The following is a 21,107-nucleotide window of genomic DNA, read 5'->3' as shown; positions in this document are numbered from 1 at the left end:
GTTCATGTCTTCCACCCAAGTCCAGAAATCTAGTTTTATTCCATATAAACTCAAGGAATTGTGTCATTGTATCGTCTCTGTAATGATGCAATTTTAAATGAAGAAAGAAAAGGAATTGTTTAACAATTTATGAGCAAGGCACAAATAAAGCAATAAAATGGCTTTTGTGCATCCTCATAAAAATGTAATGATCAGTTTCAGACCGCTGAAGTTATTTTCACGTTTTATCGCATTAAAAATATATTCCATTTTTTTTTCCAACAAGGCATTCTTAGAGATCAAGTTTATTGATTTTGGTTTTGCTCATAATGCCAACAGATTTAATAGGTTTATAAAGATTTTATTAGGTTTATAGAGAAGCAGAAAGAGATAATCCGGTATTCAGTCTCTCCATTAGCTGTTCACTTGGCGCATAAACTTATTGTATGGTAAGATTTTTCTCTTCTCTTCAGTTACTCGGGAGCTAAATTTGCTTCCCTGAATCACCGAATACCTTTGTTTCTTTATCTCAATTTCTAAAATATATATTACAGCTCTATATTTAACCCAAGATCTATTGTTTTCCTTCATGCTGGATGACATTTGCAAACTTTAAAGTGGAAAAATTATTCCACATGTCACACAAAGCTTTTTTTATGTGCCATGGCGCGTGACGAGTTTACTTATAAGACATTCATTGGTGAGCAATTTGCACTTCACCTTGGAAAATCCCATTTTTTTTGTGAAATTAGATTCCTGAACATCAGCTGACCAGTTGCTAATAATCTGTGTATGTCACATTCTTGTCACACCTAATTTTACTTTCCTGTTATCTGTTGAGTTTGGAAAAATTATATGGCAAGACAACCACATAGTTCTTTGCTTATGTACTTAAGCTGAAGTACTATAACAGAATTAGTCATTATTTTTAGAATTGTATTTTTATGTAGAACCTGCTGTGCTAAGGAACTACCTGCAGGTCACTATTTCCCTATGGATCAGTGATTAGGTAATTGTTCTAAAGCATATAAATCTAATTAGCCATAAAGAAACTAGACAGTAATGTGGTCTCCTTATGTGTAATATGCTTTACAAAAAATGCCTACTCAGATGCAATTTACATTTTAAAATAAGATGGTATTTTTTTTGCATTTCATCTAAAGTTGTTTAATGTATTTTAAAAATTGTTGGTATCCATTCTAAAAGTTCTTTAATAGCAGTGGTTGAGAACTAAATTTTTTTTAATCCTGCCTGCTAATTAACTGCCTGCTAATTTAAGTTAGCTGGGACAGCAGAAACTTTTATCAGGTACAAGGAAGCAAATAAAGCATGCAAAAAAGCTATCAGGCAAGCTAAAATAGAGATGGAAAGGGATATTGCAGCTAGGAGTAAAAAGAATCCAAGATTATTTTTTAATTATGTGAATAGTAAAAAAAATGAAGCAAGAAGGGGTGGGAACCTTATTATTCCGGGGGGGGGGGGGGGAGTAAGTTGGTTGATGAGAACGGGGAAAAAGCAGAAATTTTGAACTCTTATTTTTCATCTGTCTATACATCTGAGGAGCCAGATAATGAAGGCTTCCCTTTTAATATACCCAGTTCTAGTAATTTAGCTACTGACACATGGGTCACTCGGGAGGAAATCCCTAAGAGACTTGAACATGTAAAGGTAAAAAAAGGTCCAGGACCGGATGGGATTCATCCCAGGGTATTAAAGGAGCTGAGCGCTGTGATTGCCAAACCTCTTCACTTAATTTTTCAGGATTCGTTGAGGTCTGGCATGGTGCCGAGAGACTGGAGAATTGCTAATGTGGTGCCGTTATTTAAAAAGGGATCCCGTTCTCAGCCTGAAAACTATAGGCCTGTTAGTCTGACATCAGTAGTAGGAAAACTTTTGGAAGGGGTAATAAGGGATAGGGTACTTGAATTTAGTCGCCTTTTATGAGGAGGTGAGTAGGAACCTCGATGCTGGAATGGCAGTTGATGTCATCTACTTGGACTTTGCTAAAGCTTTTGATACAGTACCTCACAGAAGATTAATAATCAAATTAAGGAATATTGGCCTAGAACATATTATTTGTAATTGGATAGAGAACTGGCTGAAGGATAGATTACAAAGAGTGGTGGTAAATGGAACATTTTTTAATTGGACCAGTGTGGTTAGTGGAGTACCGCAGGGGTCAGTCCTTGGTCCTTTGCTTTTTAACTTGTTTATTAATGACCTGGAGGTGGGCATAGACAGTATTGTTTCTATTTTTGCTGATGACACAAAATTGTGCAAAACTATAAGTTCCATGCAGGATGCTGCCGCTTTGCAGAGGGATTTGACAAAATTGGAAAACTGGGCAGCAAACTGGAAAATGAGGTTCAATGTTGATAAGTGCAAAGTTTTGCATTTTGGTAGAAATAATATAAACGCGAACTATCTACTGAATGGTAGTGTGTTGGGGGTATCCTTAATGGAGAAGGATCTAGGGGTTTTTGTAGATAACAAGTTGTCTAATTCCAGGCAGTGTCATTCTGTGGCTACTACAGCAAATAAAATGCTGTCTTGTATAAAAAGGGCATTGACTCAAGGGATGAAAACATAATTTTGCCTCTTTATAGGTCTCTGGTAAGGCCTCACCTTGAGTATGCAGTGCAGTTTTGGGCTCCAGTCCTTAAGAATGATATTAATGAGCTGGAGAGAGTGCAGAGACGTGCAACTAAACTGGTTAAGGGGATGGAAGATTTAAGCTATGAGGTGAGACTGTCGAGGTTGGGGTTGTTTTCTCTGGAAAAGAGGCGCTTGCGAGGGGACATGATTACTCTGTACAAGTACATTAGAGGGGATTATAGGCAAATGGGGGATGTTCTTTTTTCCCATAAAAACAATCAACGCAACAGAGGTCACCCCTAAAGATTAGAGGAACAGAGCTTCCATTTGAAGCAGCGTAGGTGGTTTTTCACGGTGAGGGCAGTGAGGCTGTGGAATGCCCTTCCTAGTGATGTGGTAATGGCAGATTCTGTTAATGCCTTTAAGAGGGGCCTGGATGAGTTTTTGAACAAGCAGAATATCCAAGGCTATTGTGATACTAATAGGGGATTATAGGCAGATGGGGGATGTTCTTTTTTCCCATAAAAACAACGCACCTGAGGCCCCCCCTTTAGATTAGAGGAACGGAGCTTCCATTTAAAATTTTATTCTTGAATCAACAAATGTATTTTTTTTTTATTTGTAATATTGGTGTGTAGGCGCCATCTCAGTGCATTGTGTCTGAGTCTGAGCATTCAAAAGGAGCCAGCGCTACACATTAGAACTGCTTTTAGATAATTTATTGTTTCTCCTACTCCCATGTAACTGGAGGAGTCCCAGGCTGGACTTGGGTTTCTTACTATTGAGTGCTATGATATCTAATATCTCCTGAAAGCTGCTATCTTGCTACCTTCCCATTGTTTTGCTGATCATCTGCTGGGAGGGGGGGTGATATCACTCCAACTTTCAGCTAAGCAGTGAAGTGTGATCGAAGTTTATCAGAGCACATGACTGTGGTACCCTGGCAAATGAAAAATGTGGCTAGCCCTATGTGAAATTTCAAAATTAAATATAAAAAAATCTGATTTTGAAAAACGGATTTCTATACAGGATTCTACTGGGGAAGCTCTATTGACTGATGTGTTTTGAAGAAGCATGTTTTGGCATGACAGTATTCCTTTAATCAAAATCAGTGATGCACCAGTGTTAATCAAGTGGTAGTAATTTTGATGATGTTTGTAAAACTGTACGGCATAAACTAGGTGGGGCCTTACCAGCACTCTCTAAAGCAGGGCTGTGAAGTCGGTGGACTCTTCAGTTTCTGATACTTCCGACTCCACGACTCCGACTCCTCTGTTTTTATTATGCTAATGTATTTTATACATTCATACAGTCAATGAAAAGCATGCTTCATGGTCACTCAACGTGATTGTTTATGCACTGCGTGCATTGGGCTTTATTCTTATAGCAGAGAAGTAATTAATTATGACTGTTTGTGAATTGGGACATTTAAACTTGCTTTATTTGTTTTTTTTATTCCCATTTAAATTTAGTAGGAGTCGGAATCGGTTCATTTTTTTCCGACTCCAGGTACCCAAAATTGCCTCCGACTATGACTCCTCGACTCCGACTCCACAGCCCTGCTCTAAAGTGGAAGAATAACCCCCTTCTCCCGAGAATCTGTGACGCTTTTAATACAGCATAAAACCTTGTTTGCCCTGGCATTGCGTGCTACCGCCAAGTTTATTATCTACAAGGACCCCAAGGTCATTCTCCATTATGGATATACCCAGTGCAGTGCCATTAATTAGAAATCACATTAATTTCAAAATGAATACACATCGTTTTTGAGTACCTTATATTATGCTGCATTTTCCTTGCATGTAATTATTTGCAGACAGCTTATTAGAATGTTTTTGATACAGCAAACCAGTACAAGATATTCTATTACAGCTAACTGCTAATTACTGAGTCGTTGCTATGGGTTAGCCCACTGGTGGAGATTATCACCTATGTTAATTAATCAGTTATATTATACAAAATATTCAAATTACACACACACTTCAGTGACTTCCCTAAACCTAATTACTACTTACAGCCTTGTATGAATACAATCAAATAAATTAATGAGTTGTTATAAAGTAATATCGTAGTTACATATTTACTAAAAGAATAGAGACTAGTTAAAAATGGCCCAATAGAGGAAAAAGAAATGTCTCTGTAGGAGCACAATCTGTGAAGGTAATATTGCATTTAAGTGATATGGCTGTACTGCTGATGTGGCAATGTGTTTTCATTTTTAGGGCTATTCATGTTATTATGGACATTATATTGCAGAAATGTAGATGAGGAACACTTACTATTGTTGTTAGTTATATATAACAATTTATTGTTTAATGGTTTATTGTGCATGAAATAAAGTAATTGCACAATTTAAAATTGTGTATCATGTTCAGATATATTTAAAGGGATTCTGTCATAATTTTTATGGTGTCATTTTTATTACTGAATTACACATACAGTGGAAGCTCAATTTTACATTCCCTGGTTTTAAGTTTTCCTGCATTTTACACCATTGTTTTGTGGTCCCACTAATATATACCACATGATAAACTTCCCTGACTTTACATTTTCCCGGATTTTGCACCATTTTTTTTTTGTCTCCTGAAAAACTTAAAATGGGGGTTCTACTGTACAAATAATTCATTCTACCATTTAAACTTTTATTCTTGAAGCAATAAATGTATTTTTTTAGTTGTAATATTGTTGCATCTCAGTGCATTGTGCCTGATCCAAAGCTTTTCGAAAGTGCCAGCACTTCACAATGGAACAGCTTTCAGATCAGCTATTGTTTCTACGACTCAATATAACTGGAGAAGTCATGACTTGGGTAAGCCAGGCTTGGGTTTTTACTATTGAGTGTTATTCTCATAACAACCACTGTGTGGGACATGGGTGCATTTTTTGCAATACAGGTGTCAGGGAGCTGCTATCTTGTTACCTGGCCATTGTTCTGCTGATCGGCAGCAGGTGTGGAAGGGTGATATCACTTCAACTTGCAGCGCAGCAGGAAAGCATGACTGAAGTTTAGCAAAGCACAAATCACATGGCAGAGGGCCCCAGAAAACATGTCAAGCTTTATGTGAGATTTCAAAATTAAAAAATGTAGGATTCTGCTGTATGAACCCTATGAACTGATACATTTTACAAGATTACAAGTATGGTTCATTAATTTGACTATTTACCCTGCTGGTAGAAAGAATAAAATATTTTCTGCTTTAAAATTACTTATACAGGTATAGGACCCCTTATCCAGAATGCTCGGGACCAAGGGTATTCCGGATAAGGGGTCTTTCCGTAATTTGGATCTCCATACCTTAAGTCTACTAAAAAATCAATAAAACATTAATTAAACCTAATAGTATTGTTTTGCATCCAATAAGGATTATTTTTATCTTAGTTGGGACCAATTACAAGGTTCTGTTTTATTACTACAGAGAAAAAGGAAATCAGTTTTAAAATTCTGAATTATTTGATTAAAATGGAGTCAATGGGAGATGGGCTTTCCGTAATTCGGAGCTTTCTGGATAATGGGTTTCCGGATAAGGGATCCCATACCTGTACTAGCGTTTTATTAAAACATTGTGGCTGCTAGTTTTTGTCTTTGGAAAGTCTGATGTACTGTAAAACCATGTTCTAATTTTTCTCCTCCATTATTCAGAACCTTGGTTGGCTTGTTGGATGGCTGCTAGTATTGCTTTTAACTCTGAGAGGCTGTTCTTTACTCTTATCCCCCTCCTCTATATTTTTTGCTGCTCTTTATCTCCAACACTTGAAACAAGTCTTCTATCAAATTCTCAGTTTCATCACTTCATTTTATACTTTCTGAAGTGTTAAGCTTTTACTTCATCCTTTTTAGCCCCAACTTAATATTTTGATGAGAGATTAAATCCGTTAATACTGCTAGAATTCTTAAAAAAGCTGAAGTACTAATTGGTTTTGTTTGTTTTTTTTTTCTTGCCATACAGTGTTTTAAGGCAATAGTCAGCTTATTATTTACCACTTATCGGCTATTTCTTATAATGTGTAAAAACCTGAAATTGATATCCTAACAAAACTGTCCTAATCACATATTTTATCAGTCCTAAAAGGTTCTGGTTCCTTTTGTCATGATCAGCATGAACTTGCCAAATAGACTGTGTGCCAATATGTTTTCCTGTGCCTTGTATAACCTCCTGTGTAGATATGACCTGAATTAAACACCATTCAAAAGTATATATGTCTACAAAGTATACATTTATACTGACAGAGACCAACACTCAAATATTGAGCTTCAATACTGGACATCAGAACCAGTTTTTATTTAATAAAGTTAAAAAAAAGTGTGCTAATGTATTTAAGAATATAGATACAGGCATGTGACAAAAAATTGAGAAATGTGAGCTTGTGATTTCTTTACTAGTGGATGATGTCCTCTTAACCCTTAACTAATGCCATAATACTTTACTGAACCTCCATATTCTTTTGTCAAACTATAAGCAAATTCTCTGGGTATAAGCTAAATGTGGACAAAACTGAGGCCTTACCAATTAAGTTTAATTAAATTTGGAACTGTTGCAATAGTATCTATCACTTGGCTTGTCATCATTCCCCTTTAAACGCAATCTTAGCCCCTATTTTATCCCACAAACTGATGACATTTGATGAACTTTAGGCTAAACACCACATTCCTTCTAATCAACATGTTGCTCAAATCTTTTGCACAAACGCTTTTTACTGACACCCCCAGCCCTAATTTGAGAGGCTGGCTCTTAGGGGATTACTACAAAGGCTATGATCTCTAGTTTGTATCAGTTATTAAAAAGTCTACCCGATAATCCATTTCCCAAAATGGGAATCCGTAAGATCTTCTGAGCTACCATTATATCAATGGGAAGAAATATGGGAAAATACCAGGAAGACAGTGTGAAGTGTTAGTATTCTGTTTCAGCTGCTGTGGCTATGTAATTACTGATCCCTAGACTGTCCCAAGTCCCAGTGGAATGGCAATAACTTACATAAGGGCAGTATCCACAGATAGGCGACTCAATGGAAGACACAGGTGAAGATCTTGAAGAAGTTTAATCTTGCAGTGCAGATCTTACAGTGACAAATCCATAGGTCAAAACGAAGTAACTTTACCAGATACAGAAAGATGGATGCAGCACATGCTTACAGATACTTGTCTGAAAAATACTGACTGTGGGAGGGGAGACTAAATGGGAGGAACCAAACTACAGGGAAGAGAGAGGGACAAACTAGCTACAGGCAAACTAGTTGATGAACATCATAACACATGTATGTGGGACACAACACTCCCCGCCTGAAATCTTTAGATTTCACTAATATATACCAACATTAGTCTAATGTTAAGTTTACAGCTCAACGAATTAGTCCTTGAACCTGAAAAATAAAGCAAACAACAATAAACATGCAAAGAGGTCTCGGTAGGTTCTCTTGACAGAAGTTCTTGTAACACAACAAAGAACAACCCATCTTCAAGTCAGAGAGGCCACAATATGTCAAACCTCAGCTGACTCACAATTGTAATCCAAAGGATAAGCAGTTTCAGGTCTCAGGAGTCTTGCTTTGACCTGAAGAATGTGTTTCACAAGGTAGAAGCAACACCACCTCGGTAACAGGTCTGAAGAAGATCTTAGTTGTACCTCCTTTGGTAGTCTTAACTTCGACCTTCCTCACTTTCCCATCTTCACTGGGAATGGCTTTGACAATAAGTCCAGTTGGCCAGTCATTGCGAGAAACTTCTTTATCTCTCAGTAGCACAAGGTCTCCTTCTTGAAGATTCGGCTTAGTCTCTTGCCATTTATGGCGGCTTTGAAGGGTATGCAGATATTCTATCCTCCAACGGCTCCAGAATACGTTGGCCAGATGTTGGACCTGCTTCCACTGACGTCTGTGAATATTAGAGCAGTCCAAGTCCACAGGTGGTAGTGGGATGTTGCCAACCTTCTGGGTGAGAAGAGTTGCAGGAGTCAATATTGTTGGAGAATCCGGATCTGAGGACACTGGCACAAGTGGTCTTGCATTAATTATCGCAGAAACTTCAGCTAGAAGAGTAGTCAATGTCTCGTGGGTAAGTCGAGAACCTGAGTCTAACAACATGGAATTTAAGATTCGCCTTGCAATTCCAATCATGCGTTCCCAGGAACCTCCCATGTGGGAAGAGTGAGGAGGGTTGAAAACCCATGAGCATCCACTGTTTTTCAAGAAATTATCAAGTTGCAGTTCCTTGCAGGCTCCAACAAAGTTGGTTCCACAGTCAGACCTGAGTTGCTTGACGGGACCTCTAATGGCGAAAAACCTGCGAAGTGCATTGATGAAACAGGAGGAGTCCATAGATTCAATTACCTCAATATGCACGGCTCTTGCACTTAGGCAGGTAAACAGTACGGCCCAGCGTTTGTTATTAGCCACGCCACCACGGGTCTTGCGTGCACAGACCGACCATGGGCCGAAGACGTCTACACCAACATAGGTAAAAGGTGGGTCGGTGCTCAATCTGTCTATTGGGAGATTAGCCGTTTGCTGATGCTGATGAGTTCCTCTCAACCTACGACACTTAACGCACTTGTAAATCACTGAAGAAATGCATCTTTTCATGCCGGTGATCCAAAGACCTGCTGATCTGACAACACCTTCGGTGAACTGTCGGCCTTGGTGCTTCACTTGTTCATGGTAATGCCGAACTAAAAGAACAGCTACATGGTGACTGCCAGGAACAATAACTGGATTTTGCTCCTTGCTAGAAAGGTTGGATTTTCCAATCCTACCTCCTACTCGTAACAACCCATGTTCATCAATAATTGGATTCAATTTTAGAAGAGGATTGTTTTTGGGAACTTTGCAGTTTTCTGTGATAAGGTTGATCTCCTTTGTGTAGATCTCCTGTTGCACACATTGAAGTATAATTTCTTCAGCATGAGAGATTTCTTCAACGGTGGGATGATTCTTACAAATGTGCCAACCACGGCACTCAAGTGGCATTCCAGAATTACCCTTGAAGCAGCAAGCAATATGTTTCAGTCGTGCAACGACACGGATTATAGATGACCATGTGGAGAATTGCTGGAAGCGGTGTGATCCAAGTGTTTTCTTCTGATGTATGGTCATGTAAAGAGTGATACTTTCAGGTCTGATTTCCTTGTCAACTTCAGAACCCACTAAGTTGAAGACATCAGTAGAGCTGGACTCAGATTGATCATATAAGAAATCCGGGGGCAATTGCCAGTTTGACCTTGCAAGTTCATTTGCTGGTAATGCCCTAGTGCCATGGTCTGCGGGGTTCTGATTAGTTGAAATGTAGTGCCATTGTTGTGGTGTGGAGAACTTACGGATACTTTCTACTCTGTTGCTGACATACACGTAGAACCGTCTGGTTTGGTTGTGAATGTACCCGAGTACAACTTTGCTGTCAGTGTAGAAGTCAAAGGAATCGATCACAGTGTCCATTTCACTCTTTATGGTTTCTGCCATTTCTACAGCTAACACAGCTGCGCAGAGTTCAAGCCTTGGAACAGTATGTCCAGACTTCGGTGTCAGCTTAGTCTTACCTAGGAGAAATCCCACAGAAGGTCTATTATCAAGTCCAGTAAGACGAAGGTAGGCTACAGCTGCAATTGCCTCAACAGATGCGTCTGAAAAGATGTGAATTTCTTTTCTTTTAGCGGAAGCTAGGGAGATAGGTGTATAACAGCATGGGATTTGGGGATTTTGGAGTGCCTTTAAGGAATTCTTCCATGTTTTCCATGCCTTCAGCTTATTATCAGGTAGTGGAGTGTCCCAGTCTACTTTCTCCAAAGTAAGTTGCCTCAGCAGAAACTTTCCTCGGATTGTGACTGGAGCTACAAATCCCAAAAGGGTCGTAGATGCTGTTGACTACTGACAAAACTCCCCTTTTTGTGAAGGGCTTATCACAGGTTGACACTTGAAAGGTGAATGTATCTTGCTTGATATCCCAGAGCAAGCCGAGACTGCGCTGCATGGGAAGGTCTTCAGACCCTAAGTCAAGATCCTTTAAGTTAGTAGCGTAGTCATCTTTGTCAAAGGCCTTCATTACCTTGTTGCTGTTGGAGATGATCTTGTGGAGTCTGAGGTTGGCCACAGACAACATTTCTTGGACTCTTCGTAGAAGGTCAATGGCTTCTTCCTCTGTAGGAAAGGATTTAAGGCCATCATCCACATAGAAGTTTTTCTCCACAAAATGACGAGCATCAGTTCCATACTCTTGTTCCCCTTCTTGGGCGGTTCTTCTCAGCCCGTAGATTGCTACTGAAGGTGAAGGACTGTTCCCGAATACATGCACTTTCATGCGGTAGTCTATAACCTTGTCATTCAAGTCATTGTTCCTATGCCATAGGAACCTAAGGTAATTTCTGTCCTGTTCACGGACAATGAAGCAGTGAAACATTTGTTGGATGTCGGCCATTACTGCTATAGGCTCTTGTCTGAATCGGATGAGCACTCCTATAAGGTTATTGTTCAAATTAGGCCCAGTAAGGAGAACATTGTTCAAACTGACTCCTTGATATTGAGCACTCGAGTCAAATACTACTCTAATTTGACTAGGTTTGCGGGGGTGGTATACACCAAAGGATGGAAGATACCAGCATTCTTCGCCTTCCTTCAATGGTGGAGCAGGTTCAGCATGATCATTTTCTAAAACCTTCTGCATAAACGATACAAAATGTTTCTTCATCTCTGGTTTCTTCTCAAAGGAACGTTTCAATGAAGCAAATCTGGAAACTGCCTGCTGACGGTTGTTTGGCAGTCTCTCTCTAGGTGTACGAAAGGGTAGAGGGGCTACCCAACTGTTTTCTTGGTTTTGAGTGAAATCTTTATCCATGATCTTGAGAAACTCTTTGTCTTCAATGGCAAGTGCTGGTTTGTCATCATTACTAGTTGAAATGAATACTGTGTCACCAATGCAATCCTCCAGGTGATTAAAGGTGGATTTACTGTCACTGGTGGCGGATTGCCAGTCTCTGGTGCTGTTGAATCTCTCCTTTACACTGTAATGATAAGGACATGGTTCGAAAAGAGTTTCGCGTCCATTAGGCAGCACGTAGGTTTTGCAAGAAGAAATACTGGTAGCTCTTTTTGTTCTGTTTATACACACATTGCCAATGATAACCCAGCCAAGATCAAGGCGCTGGGCATACGGAGCATCATGGGAACCGTTTATTTGCTGGCGTGCCTTATGCACCCTTAGAATGTCTCTGCCGAGCAAAAGAAGGATTTCTGCATTTTTATCAAGTGGTGGTAAGTGTTAAGCTATAGCTCTTAAATGTGCATGATGAAAGGCAGCTTCAGGAGTAGGGATCTCTTCTCTGTGGGAAGGAATCTTGTTGCATTCAACAAGAGTAGGCAGTGGCAGTTCTACAATACCATCAAGAGAAGCTATCGTAAATCCATTAGCTCTTCTTCCCGACACTTCTGTAACACCTCCACATGTGCCAAGTGTGTATGGTAGGGAATCTCCTTTAACCCTGAAGTGGTCAAAGAATTCTGGCTTGGCAAGCGAGTGGTTGCTTTGATCATCCAGAATCGTATATAGTTTCATGGCTCTTTCAGGCTGTCCGTTGGGGTACACTCTGACTAGACATATTTTTGCACAAGATCTGTCGCAAAGATCTTCTCCACAAACCTCAGTGCATGTAGAAGAAATTGAAGTAGAGTTTGCTGTCTGATTTGTTTTCTCCCCGCCATGATTTGTGGCAGGATCAGAATCTGCAGAAGAAGAGGTATGCTGAAGTGGATGGAGTGCTTGTACATGGGTACCGCTTCCACAATCTTTACATTTGATTTCAGCCTTACAGTCCTTTGCGAGATGTTCTGTTGAAGCACAACACTTAAAGCAAATCCCGAGTTTCTTTAAGATTTCTTTGCGTTCCTGCAGTGGTTTTTTCCGGAACCCAATGCAGTTCTTAAGGGCATGTGGTTTCTTATGAATTGGACATTGGCGATTGGGATTTTCTGTATTCTCTCCTTGTCCGCCCCTTTCAAGTTTAGCAACAGGATCAGGTAGCACATTAGTCTTTTTAACTGACATGGGGCCCCTATGGCTCCTGGGTTTATCCAGAGCAAATTTGTCTTTACCGAAATTCGGACCTGAGATGTTTGACTCATTGAAAAGGAAGCTTGGATCGTTCTTGGTTTCTGCGATGTTCTTGACGAAAGTCACAGAAGTAGAAGAATGGTGGGAAGGAAACATGTTTCTCTCTCTTGTACTTTGAGCCCATGGTTGCCCACTTCTCCTGTATTCCATATGGCAGTTTTGCGGCAATTGGATTTACACCGTGGGCCGTGTCAAGATAGCTGAGGCCTGGGAGGTGTGGATCTGCCTTAGCAAGCTGTAGTTCAAGCAAAAGATCACTCAGTTCCTGAAATTTCTGATTATCCTTACCGGATATCTTGGGGAAGTCTTTCAATCTTTTAAGCAGAGCACTTTCTACAGCTTCCGGACTACCGTAACTCTGGTCTAGGCGTTCCCAAGCTGCATGTAGGCCTGCAGATGGATTGTCAACGTGGACAGCTTTCAGTCGCTTCACGCGTTCTCTTGACTGAGGACCTAGCCACTTTATTAACATGTCAAATTCTTCACCAGGAGGTATTCCAAGGTCATTTATGGCAGCTTTAAAGGTAGACTTCCATCCTCTATAATTTTCAGGGTGGTCATCGAAGCTTGCGAGGCCAGTGCTTGTGAGCTCACGGCGAACCATGTATCTAGCAAGATCTGACACATCGGCACATGGTGGCCTAGGGTAGTATGGGTTCGCATGGGGGTTTAAGCCAGGAACGGGTTGGAAGTTCATTGCTTTGGCAGGACGTGATTCAGAAGAAATGTTGTTTTCAGGAAGCATACCAGTAACTGGAAGAGGTGACGGTAACTTGGCCAGGATGTTGACCCCTGGGTTGACAGACTGATACTTAATAGTCTGGGGCTTGTGAGGCGAGGTATGGCTTGAGGGCCCATCTTGATGGGCAGAGGGACCAGAAGGTTTGAGGTCTTGCGTGGTCACAATATTTTCAGAAAGCTGATGTCTTAAAGGAGTGTATGTGTCATCAGGAGCCTCAGAAGTGGCAGAGAAATTGCTGTTCTGGTTGAGGACATAGTTCTTAGTGCGCTCCATGGCATCTTCTGAATTTGCCATGCTGACGCTAATTTTGCTTCTGCTGTAGCTTGATCACATTTTCTGTCTAAGACTTCAATTTCAGCCTTCTTGCGGGCAGCTTCTGCCTCCATCTCTGCTTTCTTACGGGCAGCTTCTGCCTCCATCTCTGCTTTCTTACAGGCAGCTTCTGCCTCCATTTCTGCTTTCTTATCTGCGAAGGCAGCTCGCACCTTGGCTGCCTCTACCTCTGCACGAGCCCTTATAAGTTCACTGAGCGTGGAACTTCTTGAATGGGATGATCTCGAAGATCTCTTAGAGTGCCTAGTAGATGTGGAGCGATGAGATGCAGTTTCTTGCAGCTGTGTAATTCTTGCCTCTACATTAGCTTTGGTTTCAGACACCTTTTTACTTCTCTCCTGGTTCAGATGTTCAAACCTTTTCAGTTCTTCTAAAGATTCTTCTGTGTTTGTGCTCTTTAGGAATGACATGTACTTAGTGCAGAGCTTCTGGTAAGTTTCATATACAGACTTGAAGCGTAAGAGAGCGCCCTCTAGTTGCAGTACTCTCTGGCTAGGCTGTGTGACTTCAGACATGTAGTGTACAGTCCTCTCCCAGCGATGTGCTAGATCAACTGAGAACTCTTCCATGGTAATCTCAAAGTTTTCTTTAGATTTCCAAGAAAGTTTGGTTATACGTTTGGGTTTGACACTTGCTTCTGTCAGATTATCTGCACCTTCCTCTTGCAGCAGAGTGTCAGCCATTTGCTGATCTTCAGTGTTTTCAGCCTGGCTCAGAGGGGAGACTTGCTCAGCCATGAGTGTCAGGTTACAGGGAGCTGCTGCGCGTGGGTTGATACAATGTAACAGTTTGCAGAGGGCAGGCACAGGGGGGATGCTCTGCAGGTAGAAATGCTGCCTCTCTTGGCTTAATGCAGGCTGATAAGCAGTATTGAGAGTACACAGATTATAATGCACACAATTTATAATGTAGAAACACAGTTTATAATGCAGACACACAGCTTATATTCCTACTGGCCTTTTCACAGATAACTGTAGTGTAGCTGGAGTAGATCTGACTGAGATGCTGTGTAAGTTCTGTAATATGCCGGATGCAATATACTGCAATCTGTAGTGTGACTAGCAGGGCTCTCAGGCTGCTGAACGTCACAGTGATGACTGTATGGCCTTCTATTCGTTTTGACTATTCTGTTTCAGCTGCTGTGGCTATGTAATTACTGATCCCTAGACTGTCCCAAGTCCCAGTGGAATGGCAATAACTTACATAAGGGCAGTATCCACAGATAGGCGACTCAATGGAAGACACAGGTGAAGATCTTGAAGAAGTTTAATCTTGCAGTGCAGATCTTACAGTGACAAATCCATAGGTCAAAACGAAGTAACTTTACCAGATACAGAAAGATGGATGCAGCACATGCTTACAGATACTTGTCTGAAAAATACTGACTGTGGGAGGGGAGACTAAATGGGAGGAACCAAACTACAGGGAAGAGAGAGGGACAAACTAGCTACAGGCAAACTAGTTGATGAACATCATAACACATGTATGTGGGACACAACAGTTAGGCAGAAAGAAAGTGCTTGGTATAGGCAAAGTTGCATAAAATATTTCCAAATTCTTCCTCTCTTTGTTGGAGGAATTGTGGGGACATGGGTGATTTGCGGCATATTCTGTGGCAGTGCCCTAAGATTACACCATTTTGGAAGCAATTGGAAGATTTACTTTCTACAATATTCTTTAAGATAATGCAGCTAGCTACCTCTAATGCTATAGTGGTATTGTATCTTACAATATCTAGACTTTCAATCATGCAGCACTGAAAAGATCTACAGCCCCTCTCTCTGCCTGAAACAATACAATACATATCAACAGTGTACATGGCATGAGGCAGATGTAATGGGCGATGGCTAGCTTTAGGGGAACCTCACCCCAGTTTGAGAAATCTTGGTTGAGTGAATATAAAGTCTTAACTCTTTCAGCCAGCACTCTACCATTCCTTATACACTTATGTATTTTTCTTCTCTCCCTGAACTGATCACCATGACAAATTTGACAGCTGTTAATTGTAATCTGTCACCCATATTCCTCTCAATCTGTCACATGATGTTCTGTGTGTCTCTATCAAGTGCTGATGTCTTCTTTATTTCTGATATTATTTGACATACTTTTTAAAGTAGACTAATGCTTACTGCTACGTGTTATATTACCATTTACTATGCCAATTTCCTATTGCAAGAAACTGTTGTATTGACTGTTTATTGTAAAAACCAATAAGAATCTGGTATACAAATGAAAACGATTAAACATGAGGTTTTGTTTAATAGATACAACAAGCTTCTGCACAGCACAATTCCATTTACCTCCAGTGGGCTAATGAATAAACTAACTAAATTTTCTCTGCAAATGATGTTTTCAAATCTTTATGGATTTAATGCCTAAATGCCCCTACAAAAAATACATGAATTGCTTTTTTTCATTGGTTAATGACTCAAGAGGCATTTAATCAAACCCTGGGGAAATCAGTTACAGGTACTTTTATTTAAAAGTGTTGTGCATTCTAGAAATGCTTGGTAAACTGAGAATATGCTTGGGAAAAGGATTCAAAAACAAGTCCTGAAGCTTACCCCCAGTAGAATTCAAGCAACTCAGTATGAACTTTTTACACAAATTAATTCATAAGTCTTTTTCTCCCTAAAAACAATTGTCACCTCAGAAAAAGCTTAATCATAGGAATTAATGAACAAACTCAAAAATCAATTGCAACTGACTGTAATAGATGGGGTCTTGTCATTGGTGGGGCTGGGGGAATGCAGAAAGCATGTCTGGTATCCTCTAAAGACTGTTCTTTCTCAATTCCCTGCAGTCTGTTTGGCAAAGCGTATTTGTAAAACATTTTCTAAGGGTTCACCATATTAATAGACCCTAAGTCATCAGTATAAAATGCAAACAGAGGTTGCAGTGAACAGTATGGGTTTTTTTCTGTTAAGAAATTCTAAAAACTGAAATGTAATTAAATTAAATTGCTCTCCTTGTTCATTGCAGCCAACTATCTGCTGAAGATCTTGCCAGAGTCCCTGCTAACTCCACTAGCAACATACTGAACAGACTTTTGGTCAGTTATGATCCAAGGGTACGACCAAACTTCAAAGGTATTTTATATGTTTGATAACTGATTAGTAAAATATGTGTTGTATTGCTATATCAATTATTTATTACCACTATGGTCTGTTGGTTTAGGCTTTAAAAACATTTATATATAATAACTAGTGATACAAAAATTCTAAAGGCATAGATTTGCTGCAAAATTCCGCATTTCGCCATTGGCAATTTTTTTCAAAAAACTGCTGAAAAAATTTGGTGCAAAGGAAATTTGCAGAGTGAGGAAAAAGTCGTGATTGCATAAAAAAAGTTGCGTGCCTCAAAAAAGTTGTTTGGTAGCTGCATTTTGAAACTATTTTGTGAATTTTTCGGCAAACTGTGACAGATTCACTCATCACTAATAATAACCAGCATAAAAAAACATTTCCATGGTTACTTTGATGTGAGGTTGGTAATGGTTGCCTTCTATATCCATGTACAAGCCAAGAATCAGGAGCTCCTATACAGTGTGATATTATGTATAGTAGGGATGCACCAAACCGAATCTGAATCCTAATTAGCATATGCTAATCAGGATTTGGAAGGGTTAAATGTTTGGAAGGGTTTTTTTACACTTCCGTGTTTATGCGGCGACATTAAAGGAGAAAGAAAGGTAAAACCTAAGTAAGCTTTATCAGAAAGGTCTATGCAAATACAGCCATAAGCGCTCACAGAAACGCTGCACTGACTTCTCTGTCAAAAGATTTGTTGTGTCTGTTTTCCTCTGCCAAAGACACGCAGCTCTCTCCTCTCTCCGCTTTCCTGCTCCCCCCTCCCTCAAGAATGCTTAAAACTCACTCTCCCCCCTTAGGAATGTGGATCTGAGCCAATCAGCCAGAAGTTTCCTCATAGTCTTACAAACTAAGCATGTACACTGGTCTTGTGTATCTTGTGTAATCTAATGTATAGATTATATTACCATGGATCCTCCACTTTAGCTGAGTTGAATAGGTAATACACTGTCTATCTGTTATACGTTTTCTAATAGCTGAAGATTGAGTGCTATGAGATTTTGTATATACAGAGGACAGCCATGAGTATTGTTCGCTCTAAGCTTTGCACAAATTTTAATTACAAATTTGTGGCACTCAGAAAGAATTTTGTGTGAAAACCCAAGGTTTTGCATTTAAAGGAGAACAAAGGTAAAAACTAAATAAGCTTTATCAGAAAGGTCTATGCAAATACAGTCATAAGCACTCAAAGAAAAGCAGAGTCCTCTATCAAAAGAAACACAGGATTTCTTGTCCTTTTTTTCCCGTTTTTGGGAACATGTTCTTCAGTATCAGACTTCCTCTCTTTTAGGGCTCCTTCAGGTTTGCGGCACAAATCTGCTCAGTTCTGTCCTCTCTCCCTCTCCCCCTTCCTTCTCCTGCTCCCCCCTCCCATAAGAATGCATAAGAACTCACTCCCCCCTCCCTTAGAAATGTGTGATATGAGCTTCCATGCCTATAACTGCAGCAGGAAGCTACCAAGACCAAGCTAAAATGGCAGCTGCTATCAAAAGGGAGCTTCTAGGGCTCTTTACTCAAGTATAGTAAAGCTGCTGAGTAAATATAGCATTCTAAGTGGCACTAATGTGGCGAATCTATTGGCAGTAAAATGTCAAAATGACTTTCCTTCTCCTTTAATCTCACAATTTTTTAAAATATTCACACACACATATTTTTTTTGCACATACAGCTGCAAAGGAATTAGAGGGAACCTTGCCATGAGGATGAGGATAGGTTCTTAAAGTGATCAAACTTTTGCATTAAAATAGCATCCAAGTACTATACCTCAGTGCTCCTGCAGTGATCAGAAAAAATTATAATGTGTAAGAAAAAATTGTTGCAGGTAGAAAAAAATGTTGTCTGTTGACTTCAATGCATTTTGCAATTTTTCTCCATTTTGCAAATTTTTCTGCAAAGCGAATTGGGGCAGATTCGCTCATCACTATTTATAATACAAAAAGCCCCACATTTGATTAGAGAAGGAAGTGTAGATATCACCTAGCACCTGCCCACTCATAACCAGCCACTGTTTACAGTACAGCTAAAAATGTTTGATAACAGCATATTGAGTTGACATTGCAAATAAAACACCTCATTTTATTATTAATGCTGTAAATACTATAAGAATCATGGGTACATCTCATCCAGTTCACTCAGATCCTTAAAATCAGTGTTTATTGATTCAAAACATGTCGGATGTTGTGCCTGTTGATTTCCAGCATAAGAAAAATCCATTTTCAGAGCTCTGCTAGCACCCACGGGTGAGATATGTGGAAAAATTAAAAGAACAGGTCTGCTTTGTTAATGTACTTTGTGTTGCTGCGTGGGCTGCGGTGACAATAACTTGTAATCTACGAAGCATGTTGCTGTAGCAACCGTTTTTTGTAGCACAGCAAAAAGCAGGTTCTAAATATGTTCTGTACATGAGCTATTGTCCTCGCCTTACTGCTGGAAATGTACTAGTAATGGACTTTTAAATCCAAACTTCTTAGTTCTTTGTGTGCATTTGCTTTAATGGCCATGCTTCTGCTTAGCACTTTTGCGATACAGGTGTCAACCTTAAAGGGGAACTCCACCTTAACACAACAAGCTTTTTGATAAGTAAACAAAATTTCAAGCAATTTTATAATATATATGTATATATCAAAGCTCGGGACCAGGGGTTTTCCTTATAAGGGATCTTTGCATGATTTGGATCTCCATACCTTAACTGTACAAAAAGTCATTTGAACATTAATTAAACTCAATAGGATTGTTTTGGCTCCAATAAGGATTAATTATATCTTGGTTGGGATCAAGTGCAAGGTACAAATAATTTAAATTATTTGCTTATAATGGAGTATGGGAGATGGTCTTCCCATAATTTGGAATTTTCTTTATAACAGGTTTCCGGATAACTGATCCTATACCTGGTTTGGAACAGTTACCTAAGCATAGCCCCCTGTTCTCCTGCTGATCTGTCTGACTACTTGTAACAGTAGTTGACTGTCCTCAGCCTGCCTTCTCCAAATCCCACAATTCCCTGCACCCGTGATGTTATTAAGCAAAGGAACATCACACTGCAATACATTGTGGGTTATGTAGTTCCTGCATGCTGCCTGTAAACTGTGGAGAAGTTTTTATAATTTGTAACATCAATGTTTTAGTCCCTCCTCCCTTGCCAGGATTTCAAATGACGCAGAAAAAGAAAACTGTTTTGCAGCTGGATATCAGCATATAAAAATGGTATTTATGCATACTTTTTGAAACAGATTACAGCGATAGGTATATTAGGGGTTTCTGTGTTTTCATATTTTGTTTCTGAAGCCTATTTATGTCACTAAATGACTAACGCCATTTGTAATTATTATATTTAGTTCCTACATTAGTTTCAATAGGCAATGTGCTGTTTTGTATCACAAAAAAGGATCTATAGTTTCTTTAAGAGAGAGAGAGCGCTATTGGTTTGCTTGAACACTGCATAGAAATCGCAGAAATAGGGTTTTCTCTATAAAATAAAGGCTCACAGACACTGTTTAATGCCCTTTACACGCTATATCATTTGGTCCAAACTCAGATCTGAGAGTTAGAGTTGGGGGATTTTATAGGGGTCATTAACTAAAATGGAAGCAACAAAGAGCGTATATAGTTGCAATTCATGTAACTGCCTCGTCTAATGAATGGGGTGCAATTGCAACTGGGAAACCCCTTGAGCGGTCTCCACCCTAGACCTGGCAGTAGCTTCATGGTTCCCATATTGGTTTTAGTCACTACATACTTTGCAAAAAAAGTTCAGTTACCAAATAGTTTTGCTAACACTTTTTTTTATTTCTTTGTTTATTTTTCAGGAATTCCTGTGGATGTTGTAGTCAACATTTTTATAAACAGTTTTGGATCTATACAAGAAACAACAATGGCAAGTACAAAGTTATACAAATTTGCAAATTTATAGTATATTGTTTTGTCTCTTTTCTATGCCAAGATTCTTGGCTTACTGATATTCATTTAAGTTTTGTGCTGCATTATATATGTCAGTGCAATGCTATTTTAGGCAATGCTTAAATCAGTTTTAACTAGGTTAATATTTGTGTGTCGTTTGTATATTCTGTCAGTGTTTTTATGGGTTTTCTCCAGGTGCTCTGCCTTCTTCCCATTAAAGAAAAACATTCTGCTAACTGACTTCTGGTGGAACTTGTGTATGTGTATATGTATGTGCTTGCGCCTCCACTACATGTAAAGCTTTCTGCATTATATATAAATAAGCATAATAAAAAAGGTAGCCTTCTATTCAGTCTAGCACACTGGGGTCAGTTGTAAA

General features: G+C 39.5%; 1 protein-coding gene across 2 annotated transcripts in view; it reads left to right on the top strand.

Moving 5' to 3' along the window:
- Positions 1–21,107, top strand: part of glrb (glycine receptor beta) — a 66,308-nt gene that overhangs the window by 12,201 nt on the left and 33,000 nt on the right. For both annotated transcript variants that reach the window (XR_001170973.3, NM_001078787.1), the window contains 2 exon segments: positions 16,725–16,831; positions 20,638–20,705. Coding sequence is in view for 1 of the 2 variants with exons in the window: in NM_001078787.1 (NP_001072255.1) it covers positions 16,725–16,831; positions 20,638–20,705 (175 nt within the window). In the remaining variant the exon portion in view is untranslated.

The sequence above is a fragment of the Xenopus tropicalis genome, chromosome 1 (assembly GCF_000004195.4).
Source record: "Xenopus tropicalis strain Nigerian chromosome 1, UCB_Xtro_10.0, whole genome shotgun sequence".
NCBI lineage: Eukaryota > Metazoa > Chordata > Amphibia > Anura > Pipidae > Xenopus > Xenopus tropicalis.
Note: the sequence above shows the minus strand (reverse complement) of the source record. Positions and strands in the feature narration are given on the sequence as shown.